Here is a 27,902-nt window from a genome sequence, read left to right as displayed (position 1 = left end):
TAGAATGTTCTTATAATTATCAATTAGATTTCTTTGGCTGGGTATTGTTTAATTCTCTTAAATCCTTCCTAACATTTTTTTCTGCTATTTCTACTAACTTTTAACAAAGGGGTATTGAAGTCCCCAACTGTGATTATGGATTTCTCTATTTCTCCTTTCATTTCTGTAAGTTTTTGCTTCATGTACTTTGCAGCTCCCTTTTTCCTGTGTTTTCGGCCATTTATACTTAAGGTAATTAGTGATATTTCAGAATTCATGTCTGCCATTTATTATGTGCTTTGTTTATTCTCTTTATTTTTCATTCTTCTGATTTTTCCTTTCTTGTCTTTCTCTGTGTTGCTTGGGCATTTTTTTTTTCATATTCCATTTTGATTTATCTACAGTATTATCTCTTGAGTCTGTCTCTTCATTCAGTTTTTTTAAGTTGTTGTTCTAGGTATTACAATAAGTATATGCAGCTTACTGTAGTCTATTATTATCAGTATTTTACCACTTCAAGCGTAATGTGGATGCATCACCATCATTTAGGTCACTTTATTCTCCCTCTTTATAATATAGTTGTCTTAAAATATTACTTCTACATACACTGAGAACCATATCAGACACTGTTATAACTGTTAAACATGATTTTTTTAAATTGCAAGGAAAAATAATCTATTGGATTTGCCCATATGTTTTATCCTTTAATTTGTTCTTTCTTCATTTTTGATGTTCTTTGTTTCCTTCTGTTATCATTTTCTTTCAGCATGAAGAATTTCCTTTAGCTATTCTGTCATTCTGCTGGGGATAATTTCTCTTAATTTTTTTTTTATCCTCAAATTCTTCTTATTCCTGAAGCATTTTTTTACTGGATAAATAATTCTGGGTTGACAATTCTTTTCTTTCAGCACTTGAAAAATTTTGTATTACTTCTTCTGACCTTCATGATTTTTAATGAGTAACCAGCTGTTATTTGAATCATTGTTCCTCTGTAGGTAATGTGTTGATTTTTACCTAACTGCTTTCAAAAGTTTTTCTCTTGTCTGTGACTGTGATGTATGTAGGTATAGATTTTGGAGAATTTATTCTGTTTGTGGTTTGCTCAGCTTCCTGAATCTGTAGGTTTATATCTTTCATCAAATTTGTGAAGTTTTTAGCCATTATTTCTTTGAATTGTTTTCAATACTGCATTTTTTTTTTCTTTCTTTCTTTCTGGGACTTTGATAACATGAATCTAAGATCTCTTGTTATTATCCTATAGGTCCCTAGGGCTCAGTTTATTCAAAAAACATTTTCTCTATGTATTTTTGATTAATTAATTTCTGTTAAACTATCTTAAAGTTCACTGATTCTTACCTTGTATCTCCATTCTGTTATTGAGCCTGTCCAGTGAGGTTTTTATTTAGATTATTGTATTTTTCAGTTCTAGAATTTCCATTTAATTTTTCTTTACATCTTCTATTTCTTTGCAATATTTTCTATTTTTTAAAATTTGTTTCAAAATTGTTCACAATTGCTTGTTAAAGCACTTTAGACAGCTTTTTGCAAATCCTGCTCAGACAATTCCAACATCTGTGTTATGTAGATGTTGTCATCTATTGATTGTCTTTTCTCATTTGGTTTAGACTTTCCTGGTTCTTGGTATGACAATTGTGTACTGTACCCTGGACATTTTGAGTATTGTGTTATGAGACTTTGGTTCCTATTAAGTCATCTTCTTTAGCAACCTGTTTAGGTTCAGAATGCATATCCTGTTACTCTTTTGGTGTACTATAGTTCAAATATCAGTTTAGTTTATCAAGACGCTGCCATGCTATTCTGATCTGCTCTGCTTTGGTTACCCAGATGACTGTACTGCATCCCACAATCTCTCAGCACTGTCTTGGTATATGGAAGGGTACCACCTCTTTGTTTCATGGAAAGTTTGGAAGACAAGGTTTCACCCTCTGACTCATGTGGTGAGGGTCATCTCCTTGTTACTACAGTGGGAAGAGTGGAAAACAGAGCTCTGCCCCCTTGGTCTGCCACTGCAGTGCCCAGTGTGGTAGGGGAGAGGAGTGGTGCTTTTCCTAATGTTCACCCCCCCCAGAACAGGCAGGTATGGTTAAGGAGTTTGTGTCTTGTTGGATCACCTTTTCCTGGTCCTCTGGCTAGAGAAAGCAGACTGTTCTTGGGGCTGTTTTCTGTTTGTGACTGTTGATGTTTCTAGGTTCTCTAGCATTCAGGCTGAGGTATTTATGAGGCAAGAAAAAACTCAGGGAATTTACTGCCAGGTTGTTCCTCAAGTTCCAAGGTCCCTAACCATTCCACTTTATTTTCTCCTCCCTTTAGAGTCTTCTATAAGTGTCTTACATTTTTGTGTCCAAGATTTTTGTTGTTGTTGTTGCTGTGATTAGTGGGAGAAATAAAATGGAATGTGTTTACACCATTTTGTCTGGAACCAGCAGTCTCCAGAGCAGCACCCTTTGGTTTTTTTCCTCATATTTAATTCCATTTTTAAAATTTTTCTAGGATTCCCCCAAAGTTACCCATTTATGTTTTCCTCTGTGGTAATGGATTTTAAAATCACACATCTTTTCTGTTACTTCTAGTTAATCACTATGGAAGGGAGAGCTTCCACATGGGATCAGTTTGTCCTCTAGAACCAGAGTATAAAGAACATTTGTTTCTGTGAATTTATTTTATGTAAAGGGCTTATAAAATATAAAATTTAAATTATTTAAAACTCTCTTAACAAATCCTGCTTATTGAGAATAACAAAATTACATGCAACGAAATACTAATTTCAGCAAAAATATATGCATCAATTAATAAAGCATTTGAATGATTAAAACTGGGATTTTTTTCTAGCTTTATATATATAAAGAAATACCACAGAGACAAAGTGAGCTATTGGATTGAGCTGCTTTTGAGAAATCAGACAGCTATTGATTGGGGAATCGTTGCTATGGTTGACTCCATGGCAACAGTTGAGATGAAAGGTGAATACGAAGGGGCAAGAGAAAGAACTTAGATGAGAATCCCAAGTAAAACCCAGAGAAAAGGAAAGAAGAAGGGTCTCAGGGGGACTTCTAAAAAGATTTGTCAGAGGTTTAAGAGGAAGACTGGAGGATCGGTGAGCTCTATATAACTACTGAGATAGAAAAAAAAAAATAGTACCATTTTGAAAAGAACCATGGATTGATATTTGTCTTCAACTTAATCATCCATTATAATAATTACTATTACTTACAGTTTTACTACAGAAATTAACATGGACTATTTGAGAAACAAAGGTAAACTATGACCGTTGTGGGCATGTAAGGATATTAATTAAAGTGGAAAGATGCCCTATTGCATTAAAGAGCTTATACAAATTATTTTATCTGATTAGTGTGAGTTTAAGACAGATGGATAAAAATTTTGTAGCTAAGTTAAAAAAAAAAAACATTGACAGGTTTCAACATACTTGTAAGAATGTTTTATTTATTTACTCGTCCATAGCAGTTCAGTCCTTCACTATATAGTTGAGAGTATTAATTTAGAGGTTGTCTATTAAATCTTTTTTAGTAAATTAAAAGCTAACACGTAACCTATACCAGAAAATGAAGTTTAATTACTTTAAAAATTCTGAATTATATTATTGGAACATAAATGCATGTATATAACTTTTAAATAATTACAATAACATTTGTAATGAATAGTAAAACATTACCAAAGATTCTGTTGGATTTAAGTTAATAAATGAATTAAAATTATAATTAGTAGCTTGTAAGCAAATGGTGCTTGAAAACAACAAATGCAAATAGTGCTTGAAAACAATGCCTTAAATATCTCCCATATTTTGTAATTATTAATTAGCAAACTACTCTTTTACAGATTGGATCAAGGAAAGCTTCAATGCAGCTAATGAAATTATCATAAATTTGAAATTAGTCTGGCCTGAATTATATTCTATTCTAAAGCTAAAAACTTGATTTACATTTTAAATTTTAAATGCTTTTCATTTTCTTTCTTCAAAACCTTTCCTCAAGTCTGACTATTTTGTTAATAGTCAACCTTTCTCTCCATGAGACACATCAGTAGTAAATTGAATGAAATCAGGATTCTTTTCAACTCTTTGAGAACTCATTTAAATGACTGGTACAGGAGTTCTGTGCACCAGCTTTGAAGACATTTTATGCTACCAATCTTGACTTAAAATCATCTCAATTTACACAAACTAGGGAAAGGTAAGAAGTCGTATATTTATTGTCAATGATAAGTTATTTTTTCCAATATTAAATTCTAACTTAAATCCTATAAAGAACATCTAACAAAATCTTTAGTTCACTTGAAGGCTGGATGTGTGTTACCTTTGAAATATTACTATATTCTATGTTTTCTGTTACAGTAAAAAAATTAAACAGTTCCTGAGAAGAATAAGAAAAATAGTAATATGTATGTGTCAATTATATATCAATAAAGCTGGGGAAAAATGCTAATGGTAAAATATGTGAAACTATAGTACTTCATTCTTTTCTGTTCCATTTCAAATATTATTTCATACCTAGTATTCCTACATACAAAATCATTATTATTATAGACATATTTTATTCTGGCCATACCCAGGTCACAGCCAGGCACAACTGGGGTGGACTCCTGGAGTCCCTGGCCTAAGTGCTTGATCCTGTGCTAGATACTGAGATGTCAACAATCAATATGATGCTATCAGTGCAGTTATGGAAAACATATGTGAAAACATAATTTTTATGGAATCCAAAAAGCAACAATGAAGTATGTTCAAAATACTGTGGTAGTGCAAAGGAAGAATTTATAAGCCTGAAGGAGTCACAGAAGACCTTCCAGATCCCCGGCCTTGTCTGCCTTCAAAGAAGTATCAACTGAGGGCAATTCTTCATGATTAGAATAATGCAGTTTAATTATAACAATGAGCTGCCGTTTATTGAACTCTTATGTACTAGGCACTATCCTATGCCAAGTAATTAATATGCCCTGCTTTTGATATAATTCACACAACAATCTCATGTCATAGGTATTTTTATCATCCCCATTTCATTGATAAGGAATCTGGAGTTTGGAGAGGTGAAATAGCCAGTCAAGGCCACAGAGTTCTTCTAAGATGTGGGGATGGCATGGTGGGGACCTGGGTCCAACAGGTAATGGCACATAGCAGGGGCCTCATTTAATATGTCAGAGTGTGAATGGTGACTGATCTCTGTATGGGGATTTGTTACATTATGACCAGGTTCAGGGGCGTGGATTACTAAAGGGTGTCTTTAGGAAACTAAGGAAGAATAAAGAAATAAAATTCAGTCCTGAGGATAGCATCATAGAGCAATGGCTTTTGTGCAACAGTATAGCTTACTGATACCCCTTGTGTGTCTGGATTCAAATCCTGCCTCCATCAGTATGGCTTGTGTGACCTTAAGAAATTTATTTAACCTCTTAACCCTTACTCCTCTTCATTAAAAATACATGAATTATTCTGTGTTAAAACTCAATAGTAACCACTTAATAAACATTAAAATTCTTATTATTGACCTCAGAGAGTGGGGTAGGATGAATTGGGGGATGGAGGTCACAAACCCTCAGAAATACTGTGTAAAATTATGTGTGGGTACATAGAATTATAGAGAGGATGGGAACCTATATCTACACACAAGTGTGCAAAAACATCACATTATGCAATAAACTTTAAATCAAGTTAAACTTGACCTCAGGCCCCCATTCTGCCTTGGATGGCAGGAAATCCAAGCTTGGTCATTACTGATACTCTCCCAGCCCCATCCTTGGGCAATACAAAGCTTCCCGAACTTTCTGGGAGGCCTCCCATGAATGGATTGGCAGGTTGTGCTCTGTACAACCTCAGGGGGACAATTCACATCTCAAGAGGCTTGACCACATTCCTGAAACAGGAGGGAGGAAAAAACAGAGCATGAAACAACCCACCAATTAACATTTCAATAAATTATCCAGCCACATGCTTTTTTTTTTTTTTTTTTTTGAGGGAAGAAGAAAGTCCATACCTTTCATTAGATTCTCAAAGCAAAGAGGGAGCCTGATTTGGTCCAGTAAAAGAGATGGGTGTCAAACCTCTGTGCTCCACAAAGCAGGAAAACAGCACATTTGCATTGATTATAGACCCTTTTCATAGTGCTGACACATCTATGAGCTTTGAGTGGCCTCATTATTTTTTTATTAAATTGGGTCAGGGTGGGGGCCCCCCATTCAACCTAAATGCAGATGGGGTCATTGTGACTGAACCGCAATATACACAATAGGTAATAAATTCTGGGAAATGAAATCTGTCATCAGACCACTCTTTCACACAACAGAAAACAAGATGGGGTATAACATTGGGACTTGAGGCAAAAAAGTCTCCAAGATAAAGAGCCAGAACTGCATTCATTGAGTTATAAAGCATTTGGGGAGGCCTCTTCTTTGGACAGAACAGGAAAGGGCCAGTATTGATTCAGTAAAAAGTATGTAAAACTACTGAACAGAAGACCTGGTACGTGATGGAGGGAGCTTGTGGAATACACAATGATTTTGCAAATAAATGTGGACACCTGAATAGCCGCTTCATTATCAGCCTCATCTTCAAATACAGGGGGAGAGAAAGTGCTTTCTGAGGAGTAGTAGAAGAAACACTCAGGTTAATGAAGAAAGCCTATACTAAAAGTCATATCTGTCATTTTAAGTGCTCATTACAATGGTTATTTTTACTAGCATTTAATTTTTATAAAATTCAATTCATCAGACCTAGACCCATGATTAATCACCTAAGTATGACTAGACAAAAATGGGTACTAATAAACAGTAAGAGAATGTCTAAGTCCCATTTTTAGCATTGTTCTTGCACTAAGTAGTGTCCACTTCTTACATCCCATTGCCTTTGGAAGAATCTGCAAGTCCCTATTTCATGACAGTTCAGTTTAGTCTTTTGTCACATTGATTTCAGAATTCTTTAATAATTAAAAAAATCAGTGCTTTCAGAGTTCTGACATGTCATACAATCGTACTTTACACTTTTTTATCATCACAAAGAAATCATTCATCCATACAGATAGCTGAAGATTCTTCACTAATGTGCATGGTGTAATACAAAGTACATGAAATTTGAGTTAGATTCAAATTATATACCCTGTTTCTTTGTTAAGTGGGATTACAGTACCTACCTTATAGTACCACAGGTAATATAAGTAAAATGTCAAACACAGTGTCAAGATATGGTCAGTATTGAATAAATAGTTTTCTTACTTCAAAGTAAAAGTACTAGACAACTGATAATGAAGACTATTTTATCTTGTGAGTTCTAGAACTGTGGAATTTTTGATCTGGAAAGGCCCTGAATATGAACTTTTATTTTACAGATGAGGAAACTGAAGACCCGAGGAGGTGAAAAGACTTGTTTAAGGTGAAATATCTAGCTTTCTCATTAAGTAACTGTTTGCTGAATGAAGGAATAACATTACATCATCATCAGAAACCAATTTCCTGTGTGTCAAGTAATGATCTATCTCTTAGAAGCATGGCCTATGACCACGTGTGACAATGTGAAATGTAAAATATGAAAAAGATTGATAAGATTTGTATGTATCTTCTTCTTAAATATATTTTTCATTGAAATTGTTGAAATCTATGTATTAAATTGCACTTCACACTTAACTAATTTAACTTGTCTATTTAGGTTAAAAATGGCATTTGATTTATTGTTCTAATCAATTACCTACTTATACTTTTATAATTATTATATATTCCATATTTTTTTAAAAAACTAAGTCACACGTGGCATATTATGACAAACAGTAGGCCATTTAATTGCTGGTTCATTGTCCAGTCATAAAAAAATAGAATTGTTGGAAATAAATTCATTAGTATAAAATACAGTTAATTTGGCATATTTCTGATGTTCAGAAGTTAGTAAATTTTATTTTCTACTCTATCAGTCTTATCAGATTTATATACAAAAAATACAAAATGGTAGATTTCTATATAAAAGAAGAAGGCATTATGATGTATGAATTTTAAAATAGTTGTTTCCTAGAAATTGCACTGAGGCAGCCCTGCCTTCCTGGGGTTATTCAGCAGCACTTCAGCTTATATAATTACCACACTAGCCTGTCTTACAGAGCCCACAAGGCACCCAGGTTGGTCACCATGGCAACAGATTCTGAATCAGAGTAGCCCATCCTAATACAGTGCACAGAGCTTCTTCTTGGAAAAAGTTTTTGGTTTTTGTTTTTAATTTTAAACACATTCCCCCAAATTACAGGTATACAATTTCTGAATTTTTGTTCTAGTTTCGTTATAAGTGTAATCTGACCATTAAATGTCTGGGCACACAGTTTCTTGAAAAGCGAAAGAAATATAATGCAAATATTTAAATACAGATCGCTTTTTCATTCTGGGCACCATTTTGAAAAGAAGAAGATAACATTTCAGAATAAAAAACACCTGGAGAAATAGCTATGGGAGGAAATCGACTCTCTTTGATCTTTATGTTGCAGTAAAAGCTCTTTTATGCTTATTTTTAAGACTCTTAAAATGCATAGATCTAAGCAAATAAAATACTGTTTTTCCATTAAAATTTTTAAAAAATGAACAAACACATGTAGCAAGGGCCACATTTATAAACCTTGTGCAATAAAATTCTCTTTTTATCTATCAAGCAGAGAGTACACAGATTTGCTCAAGATTCCCTGTCTACCCCTGCGCCGCCAGGAGGACAGTAAAGCCTTGCAGAGGCTGCATCGGCAGCTGCTTTCTCATTTCTTGTTTGCTGTGTGGACAGGCATTGCAGCTGTGGTGACTGACGGTAAGAAGAAAGGCTGATGATAATTTTCGCACTTCCCCATCCATTAATTCACTTGAAACTAAAGGTAGGGTTTTCTTCCCTCTCCACCCCCCCAATTAGGAAAGATATTTATGTTTTATTTAAAATTCCTTTCTAATCTATCACCAAACAAGAGAAAGAAATTCACACATAACTCATAGTATATGAGCCTGTTTACAAAGTAAGCTCAACCTTTTGTTTGTTTTCTTCTAGAGCTTTAAAGTCAACTCCTATTTTATGCCATATTTCCATTTTCAGCCATCATTGATACCAGAGTGACTTGGTTCTTGATGACCTCTTTGAAATGTCTCCTTTTTTCCTTTCCCCTTTGGCTCCATTCTTACTGTGTTTTCTGAAGTATCTATCCTGCCCGAATGCCAGCAGCCCTGTGACTTAGGGAAGAAGGTACATTTAATCCATTCTACAGAAAAACAGATGATCCCTTTAACGAACATGGCTGGCCTCACAGAAAACAGGGCTGGAGTTTGAGTCTTTTTTTTTTAATATTTATTTATTTATTTATTTATTTTTGGCTGTGTTGGGTCTTCGTTTCTGTGCGAGGGCTTTCTCCAGTTGCGGCGAGCGGGGGCCACTCTTCATCGCGGTGCACGGGCCTCTCACTGTCGTGGCCTCTCCCGTTGCGGAGCACAGGCTCCAGACGCACAGGCTCAGTAATTGTGGCTCACGGGCCTAGTTGCTCCGCGGCATGTGGGATCCTCCCAGACCAGGGCTCAAACCCGTGTCCCCTGCACTGGCAGGCAGATTCTCAACCACTGCGCCACCAGGGAAACCCTTGAGTCAGTTTTGATCCCCAGAGCTCCTGCTTCAGGGACCATGTTATTTTCCCTTCTCTTTCCTGTGGGCTTCCTCATTTGCAAAACAATGTGGATTCCAGTTCCTGCCTTTCTAACTACTGGAAAGAGGAGGAAGGTCAGGAGTGGCCGTGTCAAGGACCCTTGATACGCTGAGGAGGCCCCCTCTATTTCCACAGCCTCCGGTATACTTAAAAATGAGGACATGCCAAAGTAGGGTTGTACTGAACTTAAAATATTTACACTTAGCAATTACTTTTGTAGGAGGAACAGAGGCCCTCCAATGTTGTTAGTGTATCTCTGTGAACATATGTATCTAACCTCATTTGGAAATATAAACAAATGTCTGAATTTTTGGCCTGTAATGAATTTGAAGTCCTGGCCCAGTACCCTCTTGCCTCAGTGGAGGAATGCCCCAACCCCCAACATGAACTTCAGGAGTCCAGAGGGCAGTGATGGTAGCAACAGAAGATTTCAGTTGGGACAAGGGTGGCAGGTTAGTAACAGCTAATACCGTAGAACATTTACTGTGTACCCAGGACAATTCTAAGTATTTTATGTGTGCTAACATATTTTGCTTTCTTAGACAGCTACTACTGTTATCCACATTTTTATACATGAAGAAACTGAGGCACAGAAAGATTAAATAACTTGCCCAAGGTTTCACAACTAGCAATGGTACGGAGTCTGTACTTTCAAGCACTGTGCTACTCGATCTCTTACTGAATGCAAAGCAGAAACCACAAGGACCAGAGGGGGAGTGTGAGTGTCCTCAGACTCACAGCAAAGGGTGGTGTGTGGTGTGTGGTGGTGGGAGCATGACACAATATCACTAGTAAAACTAGGCGGGGCTCAGCAATGCGGTCCGTTTTGATTTTACCCCCATCTGATGGGGTGGTTGTCCCCAGGGCTGCAGGAGGTGGGGAAACAAGGTTGACCCCTGCACTCATATTCTCTCCCCATAGGCCATATGATGTGTTTAAACCGTAAGTGCCATTTTTCAGTGACACCTGGAATCAGATCTAGCTTCATAGGCATGTGACTTGGGCAGTTGCCCAGGGCCCTGTGCTCTGAAAGATCCAGCACTTGTGTTAATCCTCTACTGTCACCATCTTGAAAGTCGTAGTAATTTCTAAACAGGAGATCCCATATTTTCACTTTGCACTGGGCCTTGCAAATTATGTAGCCATTCCTGTGTGGAGTCCTGAGCAATCTGGAGAAGTTTGTAGCTCCGATTTTCCAGGAGAGACAAGTTTCTATTTCCTGTGATTCCTCTGGAACTGCAGTGCTATAAATCTGCAGTTGCCTGTTAGTGGATTTGCATTTTACTGCCATGTAGTGCTTGTCTTCACAGGGGAAAGCAGTCAGCTCTCACTAATAGGGGCTTTAAGGATGTTCTGCCTAGGTCCATGTGCATAGCCTTGAGCAAATAAGGCTCAGGACAGACTCCAGATTCAATAGCGGGGCTAACTACAAGAGAGCCTCTTTGCAGAATGATAAAACGTTAGCACCTCAGCGAGATTTGCAGCCGGCCCCAAGCAGTGCTCCTGCAGCCTCACACAGGTCCAACTCTACAATTTCAGCTCAGGTCCTTCTGGGAATCTCTATTTCCCACCTCACAGTGTTTGTAGAATTTAGCCATGCTATAGTTAAGTCAAGATTTGCCAAAACTTGTAGAGAAAATTCAAACTGCCTCAGTACAGGGAAGCTAATCTGATAAATCCTCCATTTCCTCTCTCAATCCTCCCGCAGTCTGGCACTAGAATAAATGATTGCTCACCAGTGGCGAGTTTCCATGGAATCAGTCGCTCCTGAGGCCTTTTCTGAAGTGAAGGGCAGTGAGCTGATTCTCTGCAGCAGGGCAGTAATGATACCAGTGAGCAGAAACTATGTGGGGGGGAAAAGCCAACTTCTCAGAGAAGACAAAAAGGGAATTTTGTGCCTGTATCTTTCAAAGGAGCCAGAACCCTCATATTCAAGGAGATATTGGGGAGGGGCTGAATTAATAGTGATGGCCAACATCTTCTAGCATTTACTATGCCCCAGATACCCTTGTAAGAGCTTTACATATGTCAACCTAGTTCATCCTCCCAACAAGCCAACGAGGTAGGTATTATGATGATCTCCATTTTAAAGGTGAAGGACCCGAGGCACAGAGAGGGTAAGCAGTTAAGTCAGGAGAGCAGCTGCGCGGCCTCGGCCGTAGGAGCTACAGGTTCATGCAGGACAATAACAGGCAGTGAGGAGTTCCTGGTGGGGCCGGCTGTGTGTGCAGCTGCTGAGTCTGCGTCCTGTTTGTCCTCACAATAAACCCCCATTAATGAGGGAAGCACGATTGGTCTCCATTGCTCTTGCAACCTGAAAGAGCCTATAGAATACAGATCCTATTGTGAATGCTTTTGTAATTTGGAGGTTTCTTCTTTTTTAATAAATGGAATAATCAGCCCCTTAATGTATCCATAGGGAATTCAGGAGAGGGATGAAGAAGCGGCTCCTGTTTTTGAGGCATTTGCAATCATTGTTGGAGAGACAGAGCCAACAGATGGGGAACAATAGTGAGAGACTCAAGGGCTGGTGGAAGCGAAGGGTGCGGGAAATCAGAGAAGGGAAGGTGTTTACTCACTGACTATCAGGTTAGATGGGATGCGGGATAGAAAGAAGAAACTGGGTGGCTTTGGACACATTTCCGCTTTATACTTCACCTTCAGCAACTGTAAAATAAAGCCATAAATTATCTCAAAGACTCCTTCCAGGATTTTTCAATGAATCCTGACCTTTTCTGTAAAGCTGGCTTTTTATGTGTGGTATTTGCTAAAAGCAGAGGCACACCTATAACAGATAGGGCCCAGACTGTACATCACATGATCAGGTTGATACCATTTCCTGACCTCACGTTAGCCCCCAAGAGCATACGTGTCCTGAACTGTATAGCCCATTAGCTTTTCTTGGCTATTCAATTGAATGATTACCCCAGCCGTTTATATATATAAACGGCCATTTGTATTTTTCTCTGTTTTTTTGGCCAAAATATAAAAATAGGATATACATAGACTATAGCACTTAATAATATCTTATATGTTTTGATATTTTTTTTTACAAAATGTTTATTATAGCATTATTTATGCTAGTGAAAAACTAGAAAAAAACTGGAAACAATAATAATCGTTTAAGAGGTAATGTTTTGATATTTTAAAGAAATAAAATTTATCAAATGGGATAGTCAGTCATCTCACTCATTATCATTTAAATTTCTTTTCTTGGGTCTTTGTTTTTGTATATTTCTTTCAACATTCTAAGTTACTGTAGCCCCCAATAGCTGGTTGTGATCACTTAACATACAGTTTCAAGTCAATGAGGTCTGTGATGGAAATAAAACAAATTCTAAAAACTCATTTTTATATTATATGCATACCATGTTTTCAACAGCAATTTTTTTTTTTAATTCAGAACAGGCATGTGGTTAAGATAAAAATTATCTGATGTTCCCAATCACTGAAATATAGAAACCATAATCAGGGAAGGGCTTAGGAGGTATTTTTGTGGTATGATCCTTAGGACGAGGTAGCTTTCTCTAACCTGGCAAATATTCTTTAGAGCCCATAAACTAATTGTTCTTTAAGTGTGGTCCCCAGACCAGCAGCATTGGCACTGAACAAATTCTCAGGTCTCACCCAAACTTAATCAGAACTTTGAGAGTTGGGGCCCAGCAGTCTGCAATGTAACAGGCTTTCCAGATGATTCTGAAGTACCTTAAAGTTTGAGGACCCTTATCATAATTCAGGCTGCCGATAGAATAGAATAAGTCATCAGTTATATTTAATGACTATCTTTTCTTACATAGTTCTCCCTATGCCCAGCTGGATACAGAATTTGGACGTAAAATTACAACCCAGAGTATTGGCATTCCTCAGTGATTCCCATTATTGGTGGGGTTTAACATGAACTGCTCTATTTGCATTCAAGGCCTCCTATAGTTATAGACCCAAATCAGCTGTCCAGTGTTATCTTCTATTTCTCCGGTTGAGATTCTTTTTATTTTAGTAAAATTGGATTACCATTCTCTCCCTATGCCCTCACTCCCTGCCATGAGGGATAGTTGACATAGGTTAAGACTGGGAAGGGCCTTCAGTGAGTGGAGATTTTAGGGGAGAGCGCATTCCTAGGTGGTGCCACAGTGTAACCAAACACCTGATGTTTTTCGGTTTCTATCAAAATCCTATGTCAAATATCACTTCTTCCTCTATGAAATCTTTCTTGAGCCTTCAATCAGAAGGTGTGAGCTCTTCCTTCCATAATACTCTCACAGTATATTCTCTTCTGCCCTGTTGTGTAGTCTGTATTTCTCATTTCTTTGATTCTACTGTAAGTTCTTGAGATGGGGGGCTGCATCCTCCTACTCATCCTGCTGCCACTCCTACCAGAGTGTCAGACACATAAATAATAACTCTGTCAATAGTTGTTGAATGGTATGCGGTGGCAGGACTGCCAGTCAAGGCCAGAGAGTCATCTGACAGCTTCTGGCCAAGTCTGTTAGCTGTATGAGTTAGGTGTATATTGCATGCCTGTCCCCAGATATTCCCTTGCAGGTAACTGACGTTCATTCTTGTAAGATTTATAGAAAGTTCACAACCCGTGTTTCAAATACAAAGTCCACCTAGGAAGGATCAAGAAATAGAAGAAAGATCTGGAGGACAAGCCTAGCTCTTTTACCCCCTGGCGCTATCAAGGGGCAGCCTAAGAGACACTAGAAAGGACCGGGGCTGGGAAACGGGAACAAATCTTTGATTTCACAGTCTTGCCTGGGGCCTTGACTGACAGTAGCTGCTGCTTTCACCTCCATCTGTGGCTTCACGCCTTTTTAGAAGAGACTCAGGAAATCTCCTTCTCCTCTTAGAGGGAATATTTTCAGCCTAAGAGGAAAATTCTGAGCATGAGAAGCAAGCTTGCCTTGCTTTCCCACACCCAAAGACAGAGACTCATAAGACAATAACCGTCTGGAAAGAATCTAAAGACACACGGTACAAAACATATTTAGTTTATTATTTTAAGTGCTCTTCTTAATACCATCGCAGTGAAAACAAACAGTAGACCGACAACCGCCCTCCCCCTCCAAACAACGTTTAACTTATATTTATGTATTTGCTAGCCACTCACATCTTGAAATTCATTCTGTAACATCATAGACCCATGGCAAATTCTGAACAGAGAAATTCATTGTAGGAAAATATGATCATAAAAGATATGGTTTAAGTGGATAAACCCCCCAAATTTTTAACCCATATTTGTGATTTAATCTGGATCAAGTTTTATCTGCATTGGCGTATATATTTTTTTTCCCCAGGGGATACTGCAGTTGTTTTTCCAGGTTCATTTACCGAGTAACACTGCCATCATGTGGCCTGGTGTGTTAAAGACAGTACATAAATGACAACTCACAGCATGCCTTTAATTCTCTCTCCAGAAAAATGTTTGCAGCTTTTAAACGTGCTTTGTTGTTAGAAGCTATATTTGTGGATTTCTTTCTAAGAGAGCATTCTTAAATATCTGCCAAAGGATGAACTGTGTGTCAGCTTTTGAATCCCCTGAATACATAGCGACCACAACAGAATATCACCTATATAGAATAATAATTGAACACTGCTTGTTTTACAAATTTGTAAAGTTTTCATAAATTTATCCACTTTAAAGAGAGTGGGATAACTTTCTCGTGTGCACTAAAGTGGCTGCCTAGTTTTTCTTCACACTGCGAAGTCCATTCGGGGAGAGGAGGTATACAACGAGAGCTTGTAGGGAGGCAGCATCAAAAGCTAAAGTATGAAGCTTGACCCTGAGTCTGAGTCTCCACCTTGCCACTGATTAACTGTGGAATCTTGAGTAAGTCACACAAGCTATCTGGTCTCAGTACTTTTTTTCCTTAAGTAAGTAGGTTTGATACACTTAAGTCAAAACTGTTTTCTAGTTTAAAGTTCTGTGATTCTACTTGACAAGTAAATAAGTTCTTGAAAAAAGCAAGAATGCTGTTTTTCTTTAGGTAGATTATGTTCCTATGGTTTTCCTGTAACTGAAGCTTTGTCTGCGTGACTCATCATGCGAAGTTCTCTCTGTAAGAACCCGGAGATTATGTGTTATGTTCAGCAGCGCTCCAGCACCAACAGCTTTCATGCATTTTGTGGGCATTCACAGCTTAGTATCTCCACAAACATGAAACAAAGTTGAGGAATCTTTGCAATTGGTAAACAGCTTCCTGGCTTCTGAGAGCTGTAGGTCTTCACGGACGTTCCAGAATGTTAGAAAAGACAAGTCAGAACAGTCTGATGTCTTTATCACCTGAAAGGGAAGGGCAGTTTTCTTCCCTCTTCCTTTGTAAATTTGTCAAAATTAAAAAGAGGATGCAAATGGCTGCATATGTTCTGATGAGACAAAATTGTGGTAAATGATTCCCTCGAGCTGATTTTGTGAAGTGTGTAACAGGGTGAGGGATGGAAATACAAGCTGCGCTGGGCGTTTGAACCATGCTGGAAGGGCATGTAAATGCAGGCCAGTTGCTGGGAGACCTGGAGCACAGAGTCAGTGCCCCCCTGTGTGCGCAGGGATGTTTTATCTCAAGAAACCTTGTCTTTCACAGTCAACGATGACATTAAAAGTAGTCTGTCAAAATTCAGGTGGACCAGAGCTTGGTTATTGCCTGTGTCAATCCAGCCATTCTGTCACCCACCACTCATTAAGGGAGCAAATGAAAGAGAACAATGTAACATGGTGCCAGCGACCAGGAAGCTCTAGAAAAGCTCAGAGTGATGCACTACAAATTCAGTCTAAATACTCTCCCATGGAAGACAGCTGGTTTGTTCGCTGATATTAATTCCAAGTGTGTAGTAGTGGCTAAAGAATGGCTTCAGCATTCCAAAGAGAAGGATATGAGGCCACAAATAGAGTTCTAAGCGAAGATGTGCTTGAGAAGGATTTTGAGCCCTATTGCTTACAAAGCAATCATTTCAGTGATTTGTCGGATTTTTAAAAACAGATTTTATGCTAAACACACGCTTCCAGTTTGTAATTCCACCAAGAACTTTAGAATTGAGACGGTTTTAAGAGTTCTTCCAGCGCCCCCCAACTGGTTGAAGACAGAAACTGACCCTCTCTGCGGGCAAGGGCAATGGGCAGTCCATTCAGAGAATGGGGCACGGACTTCTGCCCTTGTAAAACACTGTCAAGCTTTGCCAATATCCAGGAGACCCCGAATTCAATGAGAGAAAAAAAAACGAAAGGCTGAGGAGTGGGTCTAGTAGGTCTCATTTTGATTTAGAGGAAACTGAGTCGTTGAGAGGTATTTTGAATTATTTGAAACACACAGCTAATTATCACCAGATCTGGGAGCACAACTGGGTTTCCCAGTCCAGTGCTCTTTTACAGTAACCCCAGGAGCTACTCAGGAGGGTTTTCTTTCTCAGGAGAGTTGTGATGTTCTGTTAGCTCTCACTGACATGAACGGCAGCAACAGTAATCCTGTAATGCTTCTGGAATGCTTTACAATGTACAAATCACATTTTTATACATTGTTTGGTTTGATTCTTTCAACCATGGAAATTGTTCTTCTGAAATAGTATGCTTAGCACACAGACTTGATCTGCATTGTTACAGAAGTATAGCTGTAATGGTACTAGTTTGCGAGGTCTCTGTTATAAATCGTCTGCCATGCCCCAACATGAAGGGTGATATAGGGACCTTGGAGAACAGAGAATTGAAACCCTAATATAGTTTGAAAATTTTTTGGGTTTGCTCCACTTCAATACTGAATATCCACAAATAAAATGAAGTGTGTATTTTTCTGTTTATTTATGGAAAATATAAAACCATCATCAATGATAAGCCATTTTTGAGAATTTACTACCAGGCCAGACACACAGCAAATACAAAAATGCTGTTCTAGGCTTAACTTAGAGAATTGGACTTGGGTTCAAGAAGTATAAGAAATGAAATAAATGACATACATCAGTTCCACTGTTAAGCTTTATTGAGCTTCAAAAATACCTGAAAAGAGGTAGAGGTATCTGAATGAGGATGGCCTTTTAGGGTCACCTCCTTTTCCTTATCTCAGGGCACTAGCATCTCCTGCTCCCGTGACCTAGAAAGCTCTTCCCCTAGATATCAGCATGCCTTGCTCTCACACTTCTTTCAAGTTTTTGCTCAGGGAAAGTGAGGACTTCTCTGATCATATATTTGAAATTGCCGTGCTTTCCAAGGCCATAACACCTTCCCAGGACTAGCCTGGAAGTAGAGGATGCTTTTTTTCACTTATTGGCCCAAAGGAACATACATTTTTCTGATCTGTACATGGGTGACTTATGGGCTGGCTGGGATCCTAGACTTTCCCTAGTTTATTTTTCTCTATGGCATGTATTACCACCTGACAAACTATGTTTTTTACTGTTTTTTTAATTGTCTGATTCCCCTATGATCCCTTCACTAGTACACAAGCTCCATAAATGTAGGGATTTTCTTCATGTGTTTACGGTACTTAAGAAGAGCCCCAGCAGTGGCTAAGATGAACCCCCAATGACTCTCATTTCCTGGTATTCATGCCTTTCTTTTTCTTTTTCTTTTCCTTTTTTTTGGCCACACTGTGTGGCTTGTGGGATCTTCCCTGACCAGGGATATAACCCCGGGCCCCTGAAGTGAAAGCCCGAATCCTAACCACTAGGCCACCAGGGAAGTCCCCCATGCCTTTCTTTTATCTTCATCTCACATCAAATCAGGGCAGCTCAGTGTGGCCAAAAGAATATGGTGGAAGTGGTGGTGTATGACTTCCTAAGTCAGGTAATAAAAGGCATTGCAGCTTCCAACTTCCTCTCACGGGTTCTTCATTCTGGGGGAAGCCAGCTGCCATGTCATGAGGACGTTCAAGCAGCCCCGTGGAGTACATGGACGGGAACCAAACTGCCTGCACCAACTTGTTAGCTAAGTGACCAAACTGTTTTGAAAGGGGGTCTTTTAACACCTAGCCTTTGAGTCTTTCAGCAGAGGACTCAAATATCATGTAGCAGAGACAAGCCTTTCCCTTTCCCATAGTGTCCTGTCTGAATTCCTGACCCACAGAAACCGTGAGAGATAATAAGTGATTATTATTGCTTTAAGGTCATGCATTTTGGGGTTACTTGTTATGTAGCAAAAGATGACTAATATAGTGCTTGGCCCATAGTAAGTTCCTAATCAATGTTTATTGAATGAAGAGGTAAATTAAGCAGATTTTTTCCTAGGTTACTCAGTGATCATAATACAGTGCCTCACAAAACTCTATAAAAAGCCTTTGCTCCAATAGCAACATTGGCTTGGAGTCTCAAGGAGTAGGCTTGAATCTTGTATCTGTCACTTATTTGTCATTTAACCTTGTATAATTCACTTACAGTCTTTGCGTTCTTAGTTTTCCTAATCTGTAAACTAGAAATAATGATGACAATTGTAATTATACCACTAACAGTACCAGCAACCTGAAAGTGCCCTGATGACTTTATAAATCCCTGGATCAGAGCTCTCCTGAAACCCATGCTTTAATTGGAATTGTCCATTCTGTAAACTGATAAATCTTTTTTATTATTTGTCAGTTTCAGTTGTTGGTGTTACCTATAACCAAAAGCAATCTTTATATAAAACATTAACACTAACATATATGACACAATAACAAATAAAACAAGATGACATGTAATCAGTAAGATGCTACATGGTAGACTTAAGTATAGCAGCTAAGAAGAAAAAGATTTCAGACCACCTTAGCAACGATTTCTGTGGGCTGATGGCAAGGACATCCTAATTCATCTGCCTACGAAAGTCGGGGAGGCCCAAGGGGTTCTGTTTTCACAGAAGTTTTGGTTTCTGTAGGTATATCTTAGAAGCCTTGGCTTCTGATTTCTTCTCTGTGGTTGCCTTTTGATAGGTAGTTGCTGGCTTAGTAGCATCAAATTCATGTTTAAATGCCTTCAGGGACCAAGGAGCTATTTGTGTTTCAGAGAAGCTACTCCAAGTGGTCAGATTATGTTGTACACAGACATCAAGAGCACAAGCAGCCGGGCGTCTGTGCCTGCTGTCTCCCCTGTAGGTCCTCAGAGAGTACAGGAGGGTCTTCCAGGCCCCTTGCACAATATCATCACCTTGTTAGCAGGTTCTTCACTTTGCTCCGAGCGGAGAGGACACTGTCCTGAGCATGTTGTGAAACACTAATAAAAAAAACTCTTCTTACGGGATGGGGAGTTTTTATTTTTAAGATCAGAGGAGACAGGAATTTCTGACGGGCCTGAATAGACAGAGTGAAATATAGTCTCTGTGTAATTCTGCCTCCTGAGGCCTAGAGAGATGGTGGCTCGAAGCAGTGGTCTGGATAGTGCGGAAAGCTCTCAAATGTGTTTTATTAGCATTGGTCACGTTACTTCCTATATATTAGAATGACCTTGAGGGGCATTTTAATTAAGCTGCTATTTGTTTTGTAAGTGCAAATAATAATCTCTTAGTTTTATCCTCTGCCGCTCAGATAAATTGGTCAATAATTGATTTTTTAGCACAATAATCCAGATGACTTTCTCAATTTTCTACATTTCTTCATGGAAATTTGCTTTGTTTTCTCAAAATATTCTGCAGAATTTACATTTATTTATTTTTAAAGTTATGAGATGGGACCGAAATAGCTTCTGTGGGAAAACTTAAAGTCCTTTCTTTAGGTCAAAATTAGAAATTTGTTTCCAAACATTAAATCAGTGCTTTTAATTTTCATTCTTAAATCGTGTACTTTGTAGCCTTCAGCCTTCAGGGCCAAGTCTTGATGTTTATCAACCCAAGGAAAGAAAGTATGAGAACACCCTAGGATATATTGGCCTTTGATAAGGTTTAAATCTCAGTGCTGACTTTTAGAAATGCAATAGTTGTGAAAATCAGGCTTTAAGAAAATGAGGATTTTTTTCTAAATTATTGTATCTCCTTCTTTAATATATCAAGAACCATGCTCAAAGGATTCAGGATCCAAAGTTTCTTCCACAATGTAAAGATAACAGCTCTTCCACCTATGGAGGGAGGTCAACAAGCTTGCCGACCTAGGGAGACAAAGAAAAAGTTAAAGGGAAGTAAGAAGTCTAAAACTGGACCCTGTTAGTCAGGAAGGCTGGAAGTCTTGAGGGATTATGAGAAGAGATATAGGTTGATTGAGGGGTTAGATGCCACATTCTCATCCCTAGTCACACACTTGTTTCAGAGTTGAACGTTGGTGGAGCCATGGAGAGGGGAGGGGACTTGGTAACAAGATATGCCTGAGGAGGTCTGAAGATGCTGAGATCAGTGGCTCAGCATCAGGGAGAATGTAGACCCCCTGGAGAACCCCAGCCCTCAGCTTAGGTCCATGTCCATTCTGGCCCCAGAAAGATGGCAAGAAGGTGGCTATAGAAAGCTGCTGGTTCTTCATGGTCTCTGTATGAAGTGTGAGAGAGTGGCAGTGTGCCTGGAGAGAGGACACAGAGTTTCAGAGCATACATTGGACTAACATAGCCAGAGGCTGTGGTATTTGAGGACATCAAGATTGGAGGCAAATGACCAGGATCACGTTCTCCAGTGGTGGACGCCAGAAACCTGAATACACCCAGACAAGACCAATTTAGAGGAGCCACTCTGCTATGAAGATCAGGGAGGGTCTAGAGGACAATGAGTTCATCTTAGGACTGCCTCTCCTCTCATGAGGTCATATAAGCTGCATTCCTACCCCTGACTGATCTTCACCTGGTGTACACTGGTCTAGCCATACTGGTTATTTATGGCTAAATTCTCTTCTAATTGATTCTGGATGCTAAGTATTAGTATATTGAACTAGTATTTTGAATTAGTATTGCCCCTATACATATCCCATATTTTCAGAGGGAAATCCATATTAGAAATGACCATATTAGAGGGAAATTCAAAATTCTCAAAGATAGAGACTTTTATCCAAAGAGACTGAGGATTTACCTAAAGAGACTGCTAAATATTTGGATCAGACTAAGCATATCCGGTTGGACTAAAATTAAGTTGTCCTTCCCTTTGCCACTAAGTTATGTAGAAAACCCATAAGGGGGACCAGATCAATTAATTGCATATAAACAAACTATATTATTTCTGTATGAAATTCAGTGAATTACAACTTTGTGACAGTTTCTAGTGTACAGGAGATTGGAAAGATCTGGGGACTTCATTACTACTTAAATCCATTAGCTTAATTCCACATGGGCAGGGATTTTTGTTGTTGTCCACTGCAGTGCTCTGAATAAGTGTCTGGCATATTGAAGGTTCTGAGTAGGTATTTGTTGAAGGAATTACAACTGTAACACGAGGCAAGCTTGCAAAGTGCCCTCTAAGAATCCCAATACAATTTCAACAAAAATAGAGTGTCCCTGGTGTCATCCATCAGAATCCTTTGTTTTCAGCTCCCTCTAGGAATATTATGTTCCATGTTAGGCACCAAAATTTAAGAGGGGCATTTATCAATCAACTAAAGAGGATCCGGAAGAGAACAGGCAGGACAAGAGAATTCTGAAAATCACCCCAAATGAGGAACAGTTGACACTACCTGAGGAAAAAAAGTGATTAATGAGAGAGAATGCTATTTTCAAATGTTAGAAAGAGTATAATTGTAAATGTATAATTGCATGTTCATAATTAGACTTAACGGGAAGAAATTATGAATAGGCAGATTTTGACTCAATATAACAAAGAAGCTCTGACTTTAACTTTCCAATAATGGAATGAATTGCTTTGTGAACCACAATGTGAGATTTAATTATGTATTATCTGATATTTTCTTTTCAATATTCATTGGTATTTGCCTCCCTCCCTCTCAACTTATTGTTTATCCTTGAAAGCAGAAAATGTAAAATTTGGAATGGTAAGGTTAGATTAAAAACTTTATTACTGTTAAGAATTATGGAGCCTATTAACTGATCACCCATTATCTTAGTCCCTCAGGTCACAAGGTGGCAAACTCAAATATGAGAACATACCCTTGACTGTTGGGTCTATATCTCACTTGGGTTTTCTGATGTCCATCACAAAGTGAAATTGCAAATTTTGTAAATCAGCTAAGATTTCATGAGATTGATGAAAACGTTGGAGAACTGCCCAAATCACATACAAAACCATTTACTAATGGCAATTTGTCAGTGTTATTTCTGATAATAATTGAATAAGAAAAGTTTGAGAGCATGAGGATTTGATTGGTGTTTTAGAGGGAACTCCAGCCATTGAGTTTGTATGTTATTGGAATATCAAAGGATGAAGAAAGGCCCTTGGCAAGTCTGTTGAAGCTCTTGAGTACGTTTGTAAATATGATTCTTTTTATATATTAGTTTGACAGAAACCATTCAAAAGGTAAAGTACATTGCTTCATGTTATTATGAAATTGAATCAGAAGAATTAAATATCTTTCTCCGAAAATAGTAAACATTGTATTTTGTGGTTCTATGAATTATACAAGTAACTGTCAACCTACAAGTTAAATATTAGATGAAAATATGTTCCCTATAATTTTTGCTTTTCTCTTTCAAGATGAATTAAGAGAAGCCCACCCCCACCCCCCAACTGTGAAATTCAGTCTTAATTTTAGGTAGTGTGAATTTTGGTTATCTTTTCCAGGACTAATTATCCTCCAGTGAAGTAAAACTCCTCTTTGTCTCTGTTTCCTCTACCGGGAATGCTTTTCTTTGTCTTAGGTTTGTCAAAAATGGACAAAACGTATTAATCAATAATTGCTATATTTGAGTCACACATGTGGACATAAAAGGAACAGTATCTTATTCTCAACCAAGCATAGTGCTAAGGACGTAAATAATCAATGAATAATTCTTTATTCATTCATTATTCATTTATTCGTTCATACTGGGCACTGAGGGCAGGAGAATGATTTAGTTCCTTACTTTATGGAATCTACAATTCTGTGCTTATGCTGCGTTACCAAGTTATCGTTATTAATACGTTCAGTGCAGAAATACATTTTTATCACAAATGTAAGTTGTGCTCATTGTAGATGACTTCAGAAAATAAGAAAGAGATAAAGAAGAAATCAGATGTAATCTTAGCACTCGGAGATAAAAGCTGATGATATTTGGGAATTGATGCATGCGTACAGAATTTTCTTCCTACGTGTGCATTTAGTACACATATTTATACATTATATAGATAGATACAAATTATGTAAATATATACATATATATTTGTACATTATATAAGTATAGATATTTTTAAAGAATATTTATACTACATATACTATTTTATAAATTACTTATCTCATAGATATTTTACAATCAGTATATATCTACCTAGTCATAGTGACTGAAGGGTGTTTCATTAGATGGATATGACATCATTTGTTTATCAAATTTTTTACTGTCAGTCACTTAGATTGCTTCCATGTTTTTTACTATTGTTAACAATATAATCATCCATATGTACATTTGTATTCATTTATCCATCTGTTATTTCAGGACAAATACGTTACACTATGTTAAGCTTGAAATTTTATCTTCTTGAAGATTTAAAATTAAGAATATTAACAAAAATCTTAAACATTAAAAAACAAAGTTAATCTACAGTATTAGAAGTCAAGATAATCGTTGTCATTGGGGGTCAGATGAGTGTTTGGATTGGAAAGTGACATAAAGGGGGTTTCAAGTGTACCTGAACTACTCTGTGGTTCGACCTGGGGGTTGGTTACAGGGGTGTGTTCACTTTGTAAAAATTGGACAAGCCGTATACTTATGACTTGTCACTTTCTACTTTCTTGTATTTGTGTTACACATCAATGAAATAAGTTAAAATACTATGTTACGATTTGCATCCATGTCTATATGCTTATGTAAATTCTAAGAATTGAATACTATTATCATTTTTAGTTTTTTAAAATTCATGTTGCTAATTATTCTGCAGAAAGTTTGCACCAGTTCTGACTCCCACAGACAATATATAAAGTGTAATTTCTTTATGTTCAAATTAACATTTACTATCACAATTTTTCTAATTTGTAATGATTTGTACATTTAAAAATTGAGTATTTTCCTCTCTTGGAAAATTACAAACTTACAGAAAAGCTGAAAAAATAATATCATGGTCATCTGTAAATCCCTCATTAGATTTGCCAACTTTTAATTTTTTGCCTCATTTGCTTTCTCTCTCTGTCTCTGTTTACACACACACACACACACACACTCACTCACATATCTATACACGTATATATATATACATATATATACACATTTATTTTTGTATTTCTGAATTATTTGAAAAGAAGCTTTAGGCATCATGACAATTTACCCCTTAAGAATAAGAATATTATTCTACATAACCACAATACTTTTACCACACCTTAAAAAATTAACAATAACTCTATATTATCAAGTAATATCTAGTCCATATTCATATTTCCACAACTGTACCAATATAGTCTTTTCTAACTGATTTTTTAAAATACAAGATTAAATAAAGTTTACTCAGTCATTGCATTTAGCTGTTTTGTCTCTTTAGTCTCTTTTTACCTAAAATAGTCCCCTACCACCATCACCCTACCCTGCTTTCTTTCATGATGTTGACGTTTTTCAAGTCTAAGTCACTTGATAACCTTCTGTTTGTTTTCAAATGTGTATGACCATGCTTGATTTTGCAGGCTCTTATTACAGAATTATTTTATAGGTTTTCAGAAGCACATGTATTAGCAACTGTAGCAAATTTTCATTTGTGGCTATTGGTTAATCAGAGCAAGACATTGGATCTCCAGTTGGGCACCAGATCACCAGATGTTTTTACTGAGGAAAAAAAAAAAAAAAAAGTTAAGAGCTTTTAAATCTTACATTATTACTTTGATTGTATAAGAAATAATAGTGACATTTCATTCTCTGAAATGTATTGTGAGGGTTTTCCTTCACATTGATACACTCTGTTATTCAATGAATTAGTTAGTATAGAACCAGTTTAAAAGACCTGAGAGTGCAGTGACAGCCAAGAAGGATGTTTTGAAGTTTGAAATGATCCCTATATAAATAGAACGGATCAGCATAACTTTGGGATAAAATTAGCTGACAGTTTGTGGGCTCTCTAGCATGTGCCTGTTAGCTTGGTGCCGCTCTCCTGATAAATCACAACAAAGCTTCCAGAGGGAGAGGAAGGATGGACGGCACAGCTGCCCCTATCACTAAATCTGCAGCTGCCAAGTTAGTTAAGAGAAATTTCCTTGAGGCTCTCAAGTCAAATGACTTCGGAAAATTGAAGGCCATTTTAATCCAGAGGGAAATAGATGTGGACACAGTTTTTGAAGTTGAAGATGAGAATTTGGTTTTGGCATCTTATAAACAAGGTAAAAATTATAGGTGTAATTGTAAAATCGATAGAAAATGGATTTGTTTTTTTAATGCACAGCATTAGTCACCCAATCTAAACTGGTAGCTCTTATTATTTCTTTAAATATATACCTAAAAAATATTTCTAATGTAATCTTTTCCTTCTTTTTAAACTAGACAAAATGAGCTGGTATATGTATATATAAATATATTTTTTCTTCTCTTTACTTTCCTTCTCTTTTCTTTCTGTATCCCTGTGCCTAGAATTTGAAATCCTGGATAATCATATTTAGTAATGCAATTTTCTTCTATTTCTAACTTTATTTCTTCTTATAAGTACATAGAATAAAGAAACCATCTCTAGATTATGGCTAAACAGGTTGCTGAGATCTAATCCAGACAGTATGACTGGCTTGGGAACAGACTGCCAGCCCTCTGTTAACAGGGCTACTTAAAGATATATCATCTCTACATCCACCTGGAGGAAAAAGAGGATTTTTGCCCCTATTTGAAGGGTTAATAAATGGGTAAGGCTGTACCGTGATACACCTTTATGATCCTTGTCATTTTAATGAGTTTTCAGTTCAGGCAGAAAAGCTGAAACCAGAAAAGACAAAAAGTTAACTTTTTTCCGTGACTACAGTGATAGATCAAAATTGTAGATCTACCTAACACGAAGTATCTGCCTTATGAAGAACTAAGGATAGCAAAAATTAGAACTGAATTTTTTTTTTTATCATGGGATTTTCTGGAACCCATGCTTAATAAGTCAGAAATAAATTAGAAGTGCGCAGATTCTGATTTCCCAAATCAGCTAGTTAATGGGAAATTTGAGTAGCGAGGCCATCTGGTAAGCGGACTGCAAACAAACACCATGTTCAACATCACTTCTGTTTAAACAAAATAGATGATAAGGTCTTGTGTACAGCACTGAGAAAGAGAGATCATTTTTTTTTATGTTTAAAATACTTTCCATTTGTATATAAATCATCAGCACCATCAATTTTCAGAAATGAATACTAATGTTATATATTTCTACATTAATTTACTATCAGTTCTGAAGGAAGGATGGAATAGTTGAGGCCAGTTACTGTGTTTATGATTTTTACTTGAGGGTTTTATTATAAATTGGCATTGCTATCTTGATTGGAAAACAAAGAAGAGGTCTGTTTTTTAAAAAGTGGTTGATGGAGATTCTGTTAAGAAAGAATGTATACTATATGATCAGATTACTTTCATCTTATGGATTTGTTCAGTGAAAGACTGCCTGAATGCTAAATACATTTTTAAGGTATTTTTTAAAACTTATATTCGTGCCTAGCTTAAAATAACTTATGTCCAAGTCAGCAGGTAATTTATTTGACCCTGAGTTGTGAAGACTGCCTTTTCTCATCTGAGCATGCCAAACTGCATAGATCATGCAAAGGTTCGGAGGTTGTGAGAAAGGAAGTTTTAGTGGCAGTTTCTGGAGAAGAAGGGTGCCGTTTCTTTTGCTTCCAATGTTGTTATCATCCCTGAACGAGAAAAAAACGCATTTTAAAATCTTTCTGTCAATATGAGCTGACTCCCTATGGTCTTCATAGAGCTAAATTTTCATTCATGCAAATGAGTGTTTTCATAGGACTGTGGATGGGGCTTTCAATTAGGGAGAAAGCAAATTACACTCTCTGGATTTGGGGGGAAAAAAAAAAGAGAACGGTAACATTCTTATGCATGCCAGGTGGATGAATGCAAGAAATGATAGGATTTGTGGCCGTATCTTCAGGGTTTATGCAGGAAATCGTGTGTGTGTGTGTGTGTGTGTGTGTGTGTGTGCGTGTGTGTGTGTGCACGTACACGTGTACATATAGAAAGAAATACACTTACTCTCTGTTTAATATGAATATGGGTATAAGAATCTGTCTCTTTAATCTTAATCCCAGATTGAAGCCTCATTTTCTTCAGTTTCTTCAGATATTTTCACAT

At 37.4% G+C, this 27,902-nt stretch overlaps 1 protein-coding gene across 4 annotated transcripts in view; it reads left to right on the top strand.

The window, feature by feature from the left end:
* The window catches only part of ASB4 (ankyrin repeat and SOCS box containing 4), a 125,886-nt gene that overhangs the window by 29,307 nt on the left and 68,677 nt on the right, over nt 1-27,902 (top strand). The window contains exons 3-4 of one of the 4 annotated variants that reach the window (XM_082398513.1): nt 7,335-7,378; nt 8,637-8,779. In XM_082398513.1, coding sequence (XP_082254639.1) covers nt 7,335-7,378; nt 8,637-8,779 — 187 coding nt within the window. Of the gene's footprint in view, nt 1-2; nt 25,955-27,902 lie in introns of those variants that run through there. The other 3 variants (XM_082398512.1, XM_082398514.1, XM_082398516.1) reach the window with 3 other exon arrangements.

Source organism: Balaenoptera borealis, assembly GCF_965194805.1.
Source record: "Balaenoptera borealis genome assembly, chromosome: 7".
In the NCBI taxonomy this organism is placed as follows: Eukaryota; Metazoa; Chordata; class Mammalia; order Artiodactyla; family Balaenopteridae; genus Balaenoptera; species Balaenoptera borealis.
Note: the sequence above shows the minus strand (reverse complement) of the source record. Positions and strands in the feature narration are given on the sequence as shown.